General features: G+C 58.6%; 1 protein-coding gene across 1 annotated transcript in view; it reads left to right on the plus strand.

Moving 5' to 3' along the window:
- Nucleotides 1–349: 349 nt before the first annotated feature.
- The window catches only part of LOC125535664 (equilibrative nucleotide transporter 3-like), an 87,063-nt gene continuing 70,173 nt past the window's right edge, over nt 350–17,239 (plus strand). Inside the window, exons 1-2 of the mRNA XM_087541129.1 lie at nt 350–412; nt 548–652. Of these exons, the coding sequence (XP_087397255.1) occupies nt 365–412; nt 548–652 (153 nt within the window). The 5' untranslated portion in view covers nt 350–364. The remainder of the gene's footprint in view (nt 413–547; nt 653–17,239) is intronic.

Here is a 17,239-nt window from a genome sequence, read left to right on the forward strand (position 1 = left end):
CAGTTGGGTAGCAATTTTGTAACCGGTTATTGATCGGGTTGTTCACCTAAATGTATATAGGGGGATTTGAGGGTTCAGTTGTAGATACTCTTACAAGAAAGAAAAAATACGTTAAGGGTTAGATTACATGTGTGCTTAGCGTAGCAGTTACTTTCACGAACTAGTACTTCTGCCCTGGATGTTCTATTCTAACCGAGAAAGAGGCGTAGTTGTGTCGTCTGATTATCCTAAGCGTATATGCTAGCTAGGGACTTTTATTAGTATGTTCTTTCATGACGCTTTCGATGCTAGCCGTCCCAAAGTCTTTCTTTTCACATTTGTGTTGCTTGTTCTCGTGCTACAGGGCCACCAAAGCGAACTAAGCATGGCGCACGACGAAGTTGATCATCACGGAGTGCACACAACTCAGGAGGTTTGTTACATCATGGATCACCATTTTCCTCCTGAGATAATTTTGTGCTTGATTTCTCTCTCCCTTGAATCACCTCAAACATCTATTTATTTCTGCAAGCACATACAATATATATGATATGCATGCGTTGATCAGGGAAAGAGTTTGGGCGTTTTCATCTGCTGGCTTCTGGGCAACGGATGCCTCTTCGGGTACAACAGCATGCTCACCATCGAAGATTACTTCGTCCACCTCTTTCCAGTATAACAAACTTTTACCAGTATATGAATGTTTTTCTTCTTCCACTTTGAGTATGCCACACACACACGCACACACAAAACTAACTTTTGACACTTGTAAATTCAGAACTACACTACAAAAAAAAGACACATCCGTGACATTTTGGCCGAACGAAAAAAAATTCTGTCATACATATGAAACTTCTATGACGATAATTGTGACAAAACCCGGTTTCATCATAGATGTGGTGGGCTCCTACTTCTATGACAAAAAATCATGACAGAAAATGGGCTTTTCGTCCTGGGCGGGATGGAGACGCAGCTGCATGACATTCTTTGGGACGTCCATGACGGAAAAAACCATGGTAGAAGCGAGGGGGAGGAAAATTTTGCGGAGTTCCCAGTTACGGTGGGCGGTCGGGGGCCGATCGATGCGCGTTTCTCTCGTACACGTACGCGCGTGTGTGCGAGGCGTTGGCTCTAACTGAACCTGAGCAAGGCGTTGGGCTCTAACTGAACCCGAGTGATTGCACTGCAGGCTACGCGTTACTGAACCCGAGCGATCGATCGATGGATGTTAACTGAACCCGATCGAGCGATTCCTTCGCTGATGCTGCTAACTGAAGCCGATCGATGCTGCCTCTGGGATGAACAGTGAGCGTTGCGGGGGGGGGGGGGGGTTTAGATGAATAGTGAGCGGTGGTGTTGCCTCTGGATGAACTGGACCCCGTGGTGTGGTGGGGGGCTGGATGAACAGTAGACGGTGGAGGGGTGCCCGTGGAGGGGTGGTTGAACAGGACCCCGTGGTGTGGAGGGCTGGATGAACAGTAGACGATGGAGGTGTCGGGGGTTAGGTGCGACATATGCCAAAGGATGGCTTATCATGGTGGGGGCGAGTAGAACGTCGCCGGTGCCTGGAAACGGGATTAGGCAAAGGCATGCACATCGGCGAATCTTACCCAGCTTCGGGGCTCTCCGGGGAGATAATACCCCTACTGCTGCTCTGCGGGGTCTCTGCATGATCACTATGGCAAAGGGTTTACACGATTGCTCCTTGAGCTGTTTCCTCGAGGTAGGAGAAGGCAAGGCTAGCTCTCTCCTCCCTATATGGTCTGGTCTAGTGCTAATGGATTCGAACCCTTTACATGGGTGCCCTGGGGGGTTTATATAGGCCTACCCCCAAGGGTACAATGGTAATCCGGATGGGCGCGGGACTAGCCGTCGGTTTCTCCGGCCTCCGTCTTCTCCGCCGACTGCTGGGGCCCGCCGACTGGCGAGCCCTGGTGACCGGCCCGGTACGGCGCCGACAGGCCATGTCCGCCGCTGGCGGGTCTTGCCGGCTGCTGATTAGTGTAGCCGTGCTTCTAATGACGCGGGCTTGGTCATGGGGTCGTGGCAACAGCCCTGCCGCCTGGCGGGCGATCACTATTGCCACTCCCCGTCACATCTGGTTAATGGCGCGTGGGCCCCGAGGGAGGGGCTGGCCGACTCTCGAGGGCCGACTCCCAACGGGTCCGACTGGGGGCACTCTCGCTGTCTTCTGGAGTCCCGCTGATTGGTGGGGCCCGCCGCCTCAGGGTCATACAGACAAGCCGTCGTGGGTACAGGATCCTGCACACTGGTGCTGATGTCAGGGCTGGCATGGCAACAGTGCCGCGCCGGACGGAGAACTCCGCGGGTACGGCGTACTGTGGCCATGCCTGCCTTTGGAAAGGGGTGGGAGTGAGCTTCACTGGAGCCACTCCCCGTCCCGTCCCTCTTGATGAGGGCATGGGGCTTGTTGGCGTTGCGGGCTGACTCTCCATGGCCGGCTTCTCTGGAAGTCGTCAGTCAGGAGTCGGCTCCTCCTAAAGTCATCCTTGGGACTCGGCCGCGAGTGGGCAGTCGGTTGCCTTGCCGCCGACTTCTCAAAAGGCGGCTCTTCATCCCGGGGTCTTGAGGGGCGCAGCCTGCCCCAATGTCTTGAAAGGTTCTGGGACCCGGGTTAGCCTACCCGTGGCCCATTACTCCGACAGTAGTCCCCGAAGCTGATGAGGCGCCATGGACGATCGGCCTTGGAGCCTCAGCAGTTTCTCTTTCCGGGTGCCTGAGACATGAATCTTGCTTGACTTCTACCGGGCCGACTAGAAGGAGTCGGACTCGCTCAACTCTGATTTTACGCAACATTCCAGACGCCGCGGCGGGATCTAAATGGCGTGCTGGCTAAGCTTCCAGGCCGCCGCCTGTTCCGGGCCTGTCACGTGGCAACACGCGGCCGGGCCAGTCTGCCTGCCCACGCGCGTGACGGGACATGCCCACAGGCGGGGCCCGCCACTACCACGCCTCGGCGCACGAGCGGATCCGCTGCGGCCCGAGCAGACGGTTGGGATTCCCAAAAAGTTACTGCGCGCAGTAACTTTGGCGTGGGAACGTGGGGGTCGTGGGGTCGTGGGCATAGTAAATCCCACGACCGCCCCCTCGGCTTCGCAGCCCATGAGGCTATAAGTAGGGGGAGGAGGGGGCGCGACAGAGCACGCGCGCCCCTCCTCCACGCTACTCCTTGCTCTGCTTCTTGCTCTTCTCCGCACTGCCGCGCGCCCAAGCTTTGCCGAACGCCGTAGCGATCCGCTCACGATGAGCTCTTCCTCCGCCGCCGTGCCTCCCTCGATGCATTCCGGCACCTGGGACGGCTCGGAGGTCCATGACGACCACATCGAGTTCCTCCGCCAGACTCGTCGGCTCCCCGACGAGAATTACGTGTGGGTACGCCTTGCACCGAAGGGGGAGATCTCTCCGGCGCCGGAGGAGGGCGAGCGGGTCGTCTTCCGCTCGCACTGCCTGTGCGGCCTGGGGCTGCCGACGAGCAGCTTCTTCCGCTCCTTTCAGGAGTTCTACGGCCTCCAGCCGCACCACCTCACGCCCAACACAGTGGTGCTGCTGTCCGCCTTCGTCGCCCTGTGCAAAGGCTTCCTCGGAGTCCTCCCCACCATCGAGCTCTGGGGGGAGTTCTTCTACTCCAAGCTCGACACCCAGGCCGCCGGCGTGCCGGCTCAGTGCGGTGCGTTTATCGCCGTGCGGAGGTCGGGAGCCGACAACCCCTTCCCCACCATCAAACTGATAAAGTTGGTGAAGATGTGGCAGCGATCGTACTTCTACGAGAAGAGTGTCTTCGCGGAGGGCGATTGGGTCAATCTACCGGCTGGGAGGCTGCCCAACTGGTCATACCGGGCCAAGTCGCTGACACTTGCGGGAGCCGGCGCCGTCACGTGACTCCGAGTGTTGACGCAGTCGGAGGGCTTGACTGGTCCGGATCTGCTGGCCGCCTTCATGACGTGCCGAGTTCTCCCGCTCCAAGGTCGCCCCCACATGATATGCCAAATGAGCGGGCACCGTGACCCGAGTCGGATGTGCACCAAGGACGTGCCTCACGAGGAGGTGGCCTACATGGTGAACTACCTCTCGGACAACAAGCTCCTGGAGGATTGGCGGTTCGGCAAGGAGTCGTACTCTCACGCCAACCCCCCGCCCGTAGTGAGTTGCCCTTTTCCTTTTTCTTTGAGTTGTCTTCTTTCTTGCCGAGTTTGCCTTGTCCGACCTGACCAGTTGGCTTTGGTCAGAATCCCCTCCTCCATCCATCAGCTGGCACCGCGGGGCCGGCTCGCGAGTTCCTCACCGACCGGGCGGAGAGCGACGTCGACGACCCCGATCTGGGGGCAGCGGCTTTGGAAGACGACGCCGAGGGTGGAGGTGGCCCGCGGCTCGGAGCCAGTCTAGAGGACTGGCCTGATGATGATGAGGAGGTCGTCCCCCGCCACCGGCCAGGAGCCGGTCATCCCGGCGCGGCCTCTTTTGCCGCGCTGGGTGCTCCAGGCGGCGGGAAGAAGCACAGGGCTGTGCCGACGTTGTTCGGTAGTGTGCCGAAGAAGCCCAAGAGCTCAGCTGCGGCGACCAAGCGGGACGAGGCGGCCACGAAGGCCATCCACTTCCGCAAGGAAGTAAAGAAGCCGCCACTGGTCTACGTGTGAGCATTCTATCTTTACGCTTTTATTCCTTTTTTGTGGCCTTTGTCTGAGATTTTACTTGCTCCTCATGCTTCAGGGCTCCCCTTACTCTTGAGAGGGTCGTCGCCGCCTCCGTTATGGGGTCGGCGAAGACGTCCGCCACCACTCGGCGGATTGACCCCGCCGATGACCTCCGGGAGGCGACGGAGCGGAACGCGCGGGAGAAGCGCGACGAGGAAGAAGCCGCCTGCCGGGAGAAAGCGGAGGCCGAGAAGGCGGAGGCCTCCGCCCTGAAGAAGCTGGAGGTGGCCGAGGCCGCCGCTGCGGCAAAGTGGCCAGCTGAGGAGGCCGCGCACCGCCAATCGGTGGTGTTCGTCATCTCGCTGAACTCTGCGCCACCACCTCCGGAGTTCACGGGGCAGACTGGGAAGCCGGTGGCGAGAACCCCATCATGTAACGGGAAGGCGGCGACGCCTCCACGCCGGACGTGATCGTTCCGCCGCCGCCTCCACCGCCGTCTGGGAGCGCGCAAGGCAAACAGCCGGCGGACCCGCCGGTGCCGCCGACTGAAGATGAGGCCGTGGCAAGGCTGCTCCTTCAAGTCGGCTCGCCAACGCGTCGTTGTCTTGAGAAGGCGACTTCGGCACCACGCCCCTTGGAGACCGGCACCGCTAGCTTGACGATTCCAGATGCCGAAGCGACGAGCACCGCGCCCATTGGGTGGGTGCGAGGAGGCGGCACGGGCCCGCTGAACCAGGCGCTTCTGGATGTCCAGACGAAGTTGCGAGCCGAGAGTGACGCCATCCAAAACTGCACCAAGGCGCACCTGGCATCGCGGGCAGCCATCCGGGTATGTTTTCTCTTTTGACTCTGTTTTCTTGTTCATCTCTGTGGGGGCGCGCCAGCACACCCACTGGGTGTAGTCCTCGAGTTTCAGGCCGGCTGCTGAGCAGGCGGCCCGGAACTCCAATTGGTGAGTTCCGGGTACTAACTTTGTCTGAAATACTTGTTGCAGGACTATCACAACCTCCGTGTCACCGCCTTCAACCGCAACGTTGAAGAGACAGGCAAGCGGACCGCCGACTTGTCGGAGAGCTGGAGTGAGTTCTTTTTCTTCTTTGCGTGGGCGCGTTGGCGCACCCGCGGGCTGTAGTCCCCGAGATTCGGGCCGACTACTGAGCAGTCGGGCCAGATCTCCCCGGCGACCTTCTTTGTTGATGACTTAACGCCTTCTTTCTTCTTTCTCTTCAGGGGCCAACGCCACTCTTCAACAGCAGCTGAGCGAAGCCAACTCTGCGTTGCGTGCTAAGGGGGAGGAGTGCAGCAAGCTCGCCACCGAGCGCGATGTGCTGGCCACACAATTGGCAGAGCAGAAGGAGCTGCTCAAGAAGACGCAGAAGGAGGCGGAAGAGGCGGAGGCCACCCTCCTGGCCGAGTTCGCGAGCGAGCGCTCCTCCTGGTCTGACAAGGAGGCATTGCTGACCTCCGGCTTCCACGAGATTGAGGACACCGTTGATGGTGAGTTTCTTTACTTTCTTTCTTCGAGCTGCCGACTGTAAGTCGAGCCGTCTCCTGGTTTTTGACTTGTTCTTCATTCTTTCCGTCTTGGCAGACTTCTTCCTCGGCCACTCGTAGGCCGCCATTCGAGCTATCGAGGCTGACCGTGAGGAGCGGAGGGCGGATGGCATGGAGATCGTCGCTGATGCCCCTCGGACCCTTGACGAGCATATCCTGAGCATCGGGGCTCGCCTTCGGCTGGCTCACCGGATGTTGTGCCGGCTTCAACGTGTCGGCACCCAGGCGATCGCTGCCCTGTGGCCAGACATGCAGGCTCCGTGCACCCTCAGTCGGACCGCCGACTAGCTAGAGGTCGCGGCTGGCCGTCTTGAGGCCTGGAAAGGTTCCTCGGCCCGGGCCGGAGTGCGCCGCGCCCTGGAATTCGTCAAGGTGTGGTATCCAGGGCTGGACCTAGACCGACTAGCCACACTCCGGCCAGAGGCCCAGCCGGAGCTGGCAGCCGCGGAAGACGCTGTCGTCAAGCGCGCCGCGGCGATCGCCGAGTACACCGACACCAGCATCTTCGTCCCCGAGCAGGCTGAGGACGGCGAGGAGGTACCGCCGGAGTGGTTTGGGATGAACCCAGACTATGGCGAGGACTCGACGGAGGTGATCGGCTCCAGCGTCGAGGAGGAAGGCGAGGCGGAGGACGGAGGCGAGACGGAGGCACCAGAAGATGGAGCGGACGGCCAGCCTCAGCTCGACTGTGCCTCCAGCAATGAGCCGCGTGCGACCGAGCCGACTGCCACCGGAGGCGATCAAGGCGAGACTGCCCAGCCGGCCGCCCCAATGCCTGACACCGCCGTCTCCTCCGACCCTCTGAATCCGTCTGCCGCCTCCTAGGCTACCGCCTTATCTTTATTTTACCTGTTTTAGTAGTCTTTGAAGAACTTTGTTAATTCGCACAATTCCACTCGCGGGGTGTATTTTGAACTTTTGCTCGAAGATTCGGCCAAGGGCCTCTGTTATGTAAATATTTATCCGAGTTCTATCTTTTCTTGCACATTGCTCTTTTGGCTTTTTCCTTTGCCTCCTTCCCTCAGTTGCTGTCTTTGTCAGTCGAACAGCCGCTCTGCGGACTGCCGCTGGATCAAATGCTTGGCTACTTTTGGGAAGGCAAGTACTTCGCCGTTTTCAGAGTTTTTTAGCAAGTTGAATAGAAGGCGGCGAGCCGACTGCTCAATAGTCGGTTTGTGAAAAGAAAAAAAAGGCTGGAAGCCGGCCTTAAGCTATGTTTATGCTTTGAGTCCTTAGCCATTTTTCATGTGGACGCCCATTCTTCCTTACTCCTGCCCACCAGACAGTCGCTCTGCGAGCTGCAGCTCCTGGCAGGAGACGGCTTACACGCCACACACTACTTGTCCGGCCGCAGGAAGCATTTCATAGCGCAGGACGGCAAGTCCCCGGGCCGACTACTCGAACCCGGTGTCAAGCGGCGTAACAAAGAGTAACATACTCGTAGGCATAATTCTTATCATATAGATAAAAGAGGGCAGTCCCCGAGTTCGTCTTGGGGGGCCCAAAGTCTTGGTACTTTAATACAAAAGGTAGCGTGGTACATACTGCATCAACTGTAAAATTTCCGGAGGAGATTTGCATTCCATGGCCGCTCCGTTTCTTTGCCGGAATCGTCCCTCTTACGTGATCGGGGCTTCTGAGCGTCGATCAGGTAGTAGGAGTCATTGCCCAGCACTTTGCTGATGATGAAGGGGCCTTCCCAAGGCGCCGACAGCTTGTGCTGGCCGGCTGTTCGCTGGACCAGTCGGAGCACAAGGTCACCTGTTGGAAAGATCTTGGCCTGACCTTCCCGTTGTAGTATCTGCGCAGGCTCTGCTGGTAGATGCTGGACCGGCTGAGTGCCAGCAGCCGGCCCTCTTCCAGCAGATCGACACCGTCTTGACGTGCTTCTTCTGCTTCCTCCTTGGTGTACATGGTGACTCGCGGGGAATCGAACTCTATGTCCGTTGGGATGACGGCTTCAGCACTGTAGACGAGGAAGAAAGGCGTGAAGCTGGTTGACTTGTTTGGGGTTGTGCGCAGACTCCAGAGGACGGCTGGCAACTCGTCAAGCCAACAGCCGACCGAACGCTCCAGCGGTTCGATCAGTCGAGGTTTGATACCAGACAGGATGAGGCCATTTGCCCACTCCACTTGGCCGTTTGACTGCGGATGGGAAACAGACGCTAAGTCCAGTCGGATGCCCTGTGTCGCGCAGAAACGGGCCAAGGCGCCTTTGGCAAAATTTGTGCCATTGTCGGTGATGATGTTGTGTGGTACGCCATACCGAATTGTGATGTCGGAGATGAAAGTCACGGCAGTCGGACCATTCAGTTTCTTAATTGGCTTCGCTTCTATCCACTTGGTGAACTTGTCCACCGTGACAAGTAAGTGAGTTAAGCCACCTCGTGCCATCTTGAATGGTCCCACCATGTCTAGGCCCCAAACTGCGAAGGGCCAGGCAATGGGGATGGTCTTGAGTGCAGAAGCCGGCTGATGCGGCTTGGAGCTGAACTTCTGGCACCCTTTGCATTTTTTGACCAATTCCTTGGCCTCTTCCAAGGCCGTTGGCCAAAATAAACCGTGTCGGAAGGCTTTGGCGACGAGTGCTCTTGAAGCCGCATGGTGGCCGCACTCGCCTTGATGGATGTCTTTGAGAATTGCTTGGCCTTGCTCTGGCTCTACGCAGCGCTGGTAGAGACCAGTGACGCTGCGCCTGACCAGCTCTCTGTTGACTATGGTGTAGGCTGCCGCTCGGCGTTGTACTTGCCGAGCTAAGGTCTCATCAGTCGGTAGCTCTTTGCTCACCAGGAATTTGAGGATGGGCTGGGCCCATGAAGGTGCTGCTATTTCTTCGACTGCCAGAACTGCAACTTGGATGAGGCGGCGGGCTAGAGTCAGCAACTGCTTGTTGGATTCATGAAGTCCCCGGGCCAGCTGGCGTAGCCCTCAGGTCGAGTTCTGGAGTCTTCGGGCTGGCCGCCGTAGTCCCCGGGCCGGGCTCTGCAGTCCCTGGGCTGGCTTCGACTGTGGCGGCTTTGGAGCCATCTGCCAAAATCCTCGTACCGTCTGCCGGAGCTCTGGAGTCAGATCCGACTTCTTCGAGGGGAGCCGGCACAAAGATGGAGTCTGATTCTGGTGAAGGCTTGATAGACGGCTTGAGGAGGCACTGAAGGGCGACGCCGGATGGTATTGCTTGGCGGGTAGAGCCGATTCATGCCAGGGCATCTTCTTGGTCGTTGTCGTTTCTTGGCACATGGAGGAACTCGCACCCCTCGAAATATCCACTGAGTTGTTGCACGAGGAATTGGTAACTCGCCATGTTTGCATCTTTGGCATCCCAGTCGCCAGACGACTGCTGGACCACCAAATCCGAGTCGCCATAACACAGGATCCGGCGAATGCCAAGCTCTTTGGCAAGCCGGAGCCCGTGAATGAGTGCCTCGTATTCGGCGACGTTGTTGGAGGCGGCAAAGTGGATCTGCAGTGCATATTTGAGTTTTTCGCCTTTAGGAGAAGTGAGGACAACGCCGGCTCCCAAGCCGGTACGCATCTTGGAGCCGTCGAAATGCATCCGCCAATGGGTGGAGTCGGGCGCTGGAGGTAGGTACTGTGTCTCGGCCCAGTCGACGAGGAAGTCGGCCAGTGCTTGTGACTTGATGGCGGTGCGGGGCTGGTAGTGGATGGTGTAGGGAGCCAGCTCTATGGCCCATTTGGCCACTCGGCCAGAAGCATCTCGGCTTCCGATGATCTCGGCAAGTGGGGCCGTGCAGACCACAGTGATTGGATGCTCTTGAAAGTAAGGCTTCAATTTCTTGGCAGCAAAGTGCACGCCATAGCACATCTTCTAGTAGTGGGGGTAGTTCTGCTTGGAGGTCCACAGCACTTCGCTCAGGTAGTATACCGGTCTCTGGACAGGTAGCGCCTTGCCTTCCTCCTTGCGTTCCACTATAATGACTGTGCTGAGTACTCGGTTGGTGGCGGCGATGTACAGGAGCATAGGCTCCTTAGGAGTCAGGGCCGCCAGAACAGGTGGAGTAGTCAACATCTTCTTCAACTGGAGAAAAGCTTCATCCGCCTTGTGGTTCCACTCGAAAAAAGTGGTCTTCTTCATGAGCTGGTATAAGGGGAGAGCTTTCTCGCCCAGCCGACTGATGAATCGGCTGATGGACGCCAAGCAGCCAGTGAACTTTTGCACGTCCAGCAGTCGGCTGGGTACCTCCATCCTCTCAATGGACTTGATTTTTATAGGATTGCACTCTATGCCGCGTTCAGAGACCAGGAAACCAAGGAGTTGGCCGGCTGGTACTCCGAAGACGCACTTCTCAGGGTTGAGCTTGATCTGGAATCGGCGCAGGTTCTCAAAGGTCTCCTTGAGGTCTTCCAGCAGTGTTCCACGTTTCTCCGTCTTCACCACCACATCATCCACGTAGACGTGGGCGTTTCTGCCGAGTTGCTTGAGGAGACACTTCTGCATGCAATGCTGAAAGGTGGCGCAGGCATTCCTCAAGCCAAACGTCATGGTGAGGCAGCAGAAGGCTCCACACGGTGTGATGAAGGCGGTCTTCAGTCTGTCAGCCAGGTTCAGCTTGATCTGGTGATACCCCAAATATGCATCCAAGCAGCTCAACAGCTCGCAACCGGCTGTGGAGTCTATCACCTGATCAATTCTCGACAAAGCAAACGGGTCCTTGGGGCAAGCCGTCAATACACATTCGCCACTGCTTGTTCTTCTTCAGTACCAGGACCAGGTTGGCTAGCCACTCTGGAAAGAATACTTCCATAATGAAGCCGGCTGCTAGGAGTTGGGCTATCTCTTCTCCGACAACTCTTCTCTTCTCTTCTGATAGGCGGCGTATGGGCTGCCTGATGGGCTTTGCATCAGATCGGACATGTAACTTGTGCTCGGCGAATTCCGTCGGTACACCTGGCATGTCTTTGGGGGACCATGCGAAGATGTCCCGATTCTCACGGAGGAAATCAACGAGCTTGCCTTCCTATTTGCTATCGAGGTTTGCGCCTACGACAGCGTACCTCTCTGGGTGCTCCGGATCCAAGGGTATCTTCTTTGTCTCTTTGGCCGGCTTGAACGAACCCTCAGCCTCCGACTCCTTGGGGTTAGGCAACACCTCTAGCTGCTTGTCGGCCAATGCCACAACCCGGTCAAGAAGCCGCTTCTCGGCCGCGATCACCAGGGACTCGGCCAACCGACTACTCTCAGCCGCACAGGCAGACGACTGCCGGTAGTCGCCGGCTACGGTCAGAACCCCCTTGGAACTAGGCATCTTCATCTTGAGGTAGGCGTAGTGGGGGATTGCCATGAACTTGGCCAGGGCAGGTCGGCCAAGTAACGCATGGTATGGGCTCTCGAGATCCACCATCTCAAACCAAACTAACTCTCGGCAGAAGTGATCTTTGTCTCCAAAGAGGACGTCCATTAGGATCTTGCCAATTGGTGAGCAGGAAAGGCTAGGAACAATGCCGTGGAACACAGTCCGGCTGTTCTGGAGCTGTCTTTGCTTGATTCCTAACTTCTCCATGGTGTCTTTGTACAGGAAGTTGATGCTGCTGCCTCCGTCTATCAGGACTCGCGAGAAACGAGCAGCTCGTCTATCCGTGGCGAAGGTGGCATCCAAGACCAAGGCATAAGAGCCCGGACTCGGCATCACCTCTGGGTGATCAGCTCTGCTCCAGCTGATAGGCTTCTCGGACTAGTGCATGAATTCTGGTGTCTCTGATGCTACTGCATTCACCTCTTGCTGCTGCAGCCGCCTGCTGCGTCGATCATCAGCCATGCTGGTAAATATCACGTAGGCTCCATGTTCTTCGGGGTACTCGTCTTGTACTGCACCGACTGGCCTGACAGCCGGCTGCTGCCCAGCAAGCAGGGGAGGCTGGAGGCCGTCTCCTTTGGCGATCCTGGTGAGCCAGTGGCACTTCCGGGTGGTGTGGTTCGACGGCTTCGCGCCGCTGTGGAATTTGCAAGGACCATCCAGAGTCCGCTCGTATGAGAATGCCGGCTACCAGTTGGGCTTGCCGCCTTTCTATCGCTTGGGTGGAGGCAGCCCTTCCGGCTGCTGATCTTCGACTGTCGCCACCTGCCGGCTGCTGGAAGCTGGCTGTGGGACCTTGCGCTTGTGGTCGCTCTGCTGTTGTCACCGACTGGCGTCTCCAGCCGGAGTTCTAGGAGCCTAAGGGGCCACTTTTCCAGTCGCACTAACTTGAATCTCCGCCTTCATGGAGGAGTCGGCCATGGCATACTTGTCTGCTATGACTAGCAATTCGTCGAGGGTTTCTGGCTCGTCGCAGAGGAGCTTGTGCTTGAGGAGGGTGCCTTCTCTGCACCCGGCGGTGAAGTACTCGATAGCCTGCACCTCATGCACGCCCTCGCAGGAGTTCCGAAGCTCAGCCCAACGCATGAGGTAGTCGCGAGTCGACTCGTTGGGGCCTTGAACGCACAAGGAAAGTTGACGAGGCTTGGGAGGACACTTGTACGTGCTTGTGAAGTTGCGAACGAATGCATCGGTGAAGTCGACCCAGTTGTTGATGCTAAGGGGCTTCAGGCTGTTTAGCCATGTCCGGGCCGTGCCCTGGAGCATGAGCGGAACGTATTTTACGGCAACACGCTTGTTGCCATTCGCTATGCTGACGGCTGTGGAGTATTCAACCAGCCAATCCTCTGGCTTCACGGAGCCGGTGTACTTGGGCATGTCTCTTGGGAGCGTGAAGCCTTTGGGAAAGGGCTTGTCTCGAATGTGGGGCCCGAAACAAGGCGGACCCAACTCGTCTTCTTCTTCCAGCGCCAGGGATCGGTGAAGTCGGTCGATCCGGTGGCGGGTGTCGTTTTCTCCGACTCCCTCTCGGCGGCCAAGGCGGTCGCCGAGAGTCGGGTGGTCAACAGGCAGCAGGGAGACTCGCCTTTCCTTGCGAGGAGGAGGAGGCGGACAGTCATCCCGTTGTTCCACTGTTCTCGGGCGGCTGTCTTGGTTGCGCTCTATGGTAATGCGAGTCCAACTGTAGCTGACAGCCGGATCCTTGTCTTTTCTTCCTCGGGCGCCGCCAGTCGGCGTACGAGACGTCGCGCCTTGGTCTCGGCATGGAGGCGGGTTGTCATTTTGTCGCTGCGGCGCCTCCGTGCGGCAGCCGGCCTCGTTCTGTGCGGCAGCCGCGTCGAGGAGCCGCTGGACTCGCTCCATCATCAGGCGGCGGTCTTCGCCCTCGAAGTTGTCCAGCTCGTCCGCCGCCGCCTGGGCGGCTCGAATGTTCTCCGCAGGCGTGGCGTACACAGGGCGATTTGCCCCGAACAGGTTGGCGATGGCCACACCGCGCTGCTGGACCGCGCATAGGTGGCTGGGCCCAGCTGGGGCTGGCGAGCCACCCACAGCGCGATCCATCTCACGCTGGTAGGCTTCTGACAAGCGTCTCATGCTTGACAGCTTCTTCGCGCCTTCGACGAGCTGAAGGTGGCGCGCCTCCAACGTCTCCACGCCAGCGTCTTCCGGAATGGGCGCAGTCAGGTCTTGCAGTGCCGCGCCAAGGGGGTCATGCGCTCCTCCGCCAGGAGGCTCGTCATGGCCGATGACGAGCACCTCGGTGACGGTGCTTCCGTCGCTCTTCGCACGAGGGAGCGGCTCGTCGTAGACCACCACATTGGTGGGGAACGCGTCGAGCGACGCGGTGTCGGAGTCGACCAGCATCGGGTTGGTGGAGCCTACAGACTCCAAGTCCACGACAGGCTCACCGGTGACGTGGAGTTGGTCAAGGAGACCCGCGAGGAGGCTCTTGGGGCCGCCCGTGCCTGCGTCGGATGCAGGCTCGTCGGAGAGGCGAACCTCACCAACAAGATCGACGAGGCAGCTGGCTGCGCAGGCAATCTCGGCGCCGTTCAGCGCGTCAGTGCAAACTCCGTCTGGCGTGCCGGGCTGGCTGCGCTCGCCAGGGAGGAAAAGGGTTCCCGTCCAGAGCAGGTCTCCAGACGACGGTGCACCAGGCCCCACGGTGGGCGCCAAATGTCGGGGGTTGGGTGCGACATATGCCAAAGGATGGCTTATCATGGTGGGGGCGAGTAGAACGTCGTCGGTGCCTGGAAACGGGATAAGGCGAAGGCATGCACGCCGGCGAATCCTACCCAGCTTCGGGGCTCTCCGGGGAGATAATACCCCTACTGCTGCTCTGCGGGGTCTCTGCATGATCACTATGGCAAAGGGTTTACACGATTGCTCCTTGAGCTATTTCCTGGAGGTAGGAGAAGGCAAGGCTAGCTCTCTCCTCCCTATATGGTCTGGTCTAGTGCTAATGGATTCGAACCCTTTGCATGGGTGCCCTGGGGGTTTATATAGGCCTACCCCCCAAGGCTACAATGGTAATCCGGCTGGGTGCGGGCCCAGCAGTCAGTTTCTCCAGCCTCCGTCTTCTCCGCCGACTGCTGGGGCCCGCCGACTGGCGGGCCTCGCCGACCGGCCCGGTACGGCGCCGACAGGCCGTGTCCGCCGCTGGCGGGGTCTTGCCGGCTGCTGATTACTGTAGCCGTGCTTCTAATGACACGGGCTTGGTCATGGGGTCATGGCAACAGCCCTGCCGCTTGGCGGGCGATCACTATTGCCACTCCCCGTCACATCTGGTTAATGGCGCGTGGGCCCCGAGGGAGGGGCGGGCTGACTCTCGGGGGCCGACTCCCAACGGGTCCGACTGGGGGCACTCTCGCCATCTTCTGGAGTCCCGCTGATTGGTGGGGCCCGCCGCCTCAGGGTCGTACAGACAAGCCGTCGTGGGTACAGGATCCTGCACACTGGTGCTGATGTCAGGGCTGGCATGGCAACAGTGCCGCGCCGGACGGAGAACTTCGCGGGTACGGCATACTGTGGCCATGCCTGCCCTTGGAAAGGGGTGGGAGTGAGCTTCACCGTAGCCACTCCCTGTCCCATCCCTCTTGATGAGGGCATGGGGCTTGTTGGCGTCGCGGGCCGACTCCCCATGGTCGGCTTCTCTGGAAGTCGTCAGTCAGGAGTCGGCTCCTCCTGAAGTCGTCCCTGGGACTCGGCCGCGAGTGGGCAGTCGGTTGCCTTGCCGCTGACTTCTTATAAGGCGGCCCTTCGTCCTGGGGTCTTGAGGGGCGCAGCCTACCCCGATGTCTTGAAAGGTTCTGGGACCCGGGTTAGCCTACCCGTGGCCCATTACTCCGACAGGAGGGGTGCCCGTGGAGGGGTGGTTGAACAGGACCTGGTGGTGTGGAGGGCTGGATGAACAGTAGACGGTGGAGGGGTGGTTGAACAGTAGCCGGTGGAGTAGCGCGCGGTGGAGGCTGGATGAATAGGAGCCCATGGAGGCTGGATGAATAGGAGCCCGTGGAGGCTGGAGGAGGTCGATGGTGGAGATGAACAGTATCCAGTGGAGTCCCGTTTTGCGGTACGCCACACCCCTCCCGATGAACAGGACCCCCGTTTCGACCGTCGCGCTCTAGCACAAGTCCGTTTCCTCCGTTTTGCGGTACGCCACACCCCTCCCGATCAACAGGACCCCCGTTTCGACCGTAGGAGGTCCGTTTCCTCCGTTTTGCGGTACGCCACACCCCTCCCGATCAACAGGACCCCCGTTTCGACCGTAGGAGGTCCGTTTCCTCCATTTTGCGGTACGCCACACCCCTCCCGATGAACAGGATCCTGTTTTGAACGTGGCCGGTCGAACACAAGGCCGTTTCCTCCGTTCCGCGGTACACCAGGCATCGTTTCCATCGCCAGTTCCGTCCAAGCCCTCCCGATGAACACGACACACTCCGTTGCCTCCCCATGAACACGACGCATTCTGTTGCCTCCCCATGAACACGACGATGACGCTGTTTCTCCGTTCCGACCCAGCCATGTACACGAGCCCTCGCCGTACGTATGCGCGAGTAGGCGTTCGAGACCCCGCCCGTATGTACACATACGTGGCCGTATTTTCTTTCTTGCACACTGACCGTTGTACGTATGTGTACATGCTACGTGCGTGCCTCTACTATGACACATGCGCGCCTCTACATCGACCAGTATATATCTACGTACACTTTCGCGACCAGAATGACAACGCTACGTACGCTTCGACCGGGTGGGTCCCGACTGTCAGGCACTTCCTTGAGTACGAAGATGTAGCTGGTGGGTCCCAGTAGTCAGGGGGCGAATCGATTTGTTTTTTTTTGCCCGGACGCACTTCCTTGCATGTGAAGGTGTAGCTGGTGGGTCCCAGCAGTCAGGGGGGAAACGTTTTTTTCGTGAAATACGGTGGCCCGTCCGGTGGGTCCCCGCTGTCAGGTGGAGGAATAATTATTTTGCACGTAATAAGGAGGCACTTCCTTACTGCGGCCGTGGACCCAGCTGTCAGCCTCTCCACGTACAGTCCACGTCCGATGGAAGTCATTCCTTGACCACGTTGACCACGCCGTGCCGAGAGCACCAGGACGGTGGACGACGGCAAGGCCTAGGAAGGGGACGAAGGGGAGCTGGGGAACACGCGACAGTGGAAGCCCGCGCGGAGAGGAGTACGAGGGTTCACTGGTTCGGCTGCGGTGTGAGGCTGCCGTCGCCGCAGGGCCTGGCCAGCGGTGGGAATAGTAGGGGGCGGTGAGGCCTCCGCGGCAACACAGCCGGCCACGGGAGGCAGGAGCATGTGGCACGACCGGCGCTGCTTTGGGCGGCTGGAGCAAGAAGACAAGAGGTCGAAGAAGCACTACGGCCGTTGGATGTACATCGTACGGTCACTGGATCTAGAATCATTCATATTGACTAAAGTTGACAAAGGCCCCCGTCCCAGTCAACTTAGTAGGCCCACAAGTCAGCCTCCCACCATGGTGGGTCCCATCTAGCAGGGGGAGTATTCATTTTTTTGTGCGTAATAAGGAGGCACTTCTGGTGGGTCCGAGCTGACAGCAGGGGGAACCTTTTTTCACGAAATACGCTAGCCCGTCAGGTGGGTCCGAGCAGTCAGGGGGGAAACGTTTTTTCGTGAAATAAGGTGGCCCGTCCGGTGGGTCCCTGCTGTAAGGTGGAGGAATAATTATTTTGCGCGTAATAAGGAGGCACTTCCTTGCGGCCGCCTGGACC

The sequence above is a fragment of the Triticum urartu genome, chromosome 2A, assembly GCF_056163025.1.
Source record: "Triticum urartu cultivar PI428250 chromosome 2A, HENAU_Tu73, whole genome shotgun sequence".
Classification (NCBI taxonomy): domain Eukaryota; kingdom Viridiplantae; phylum Streptophyta; class Magnoliopsida; order Poales; family Poaceae; genus Triticum; species Triticum urartu.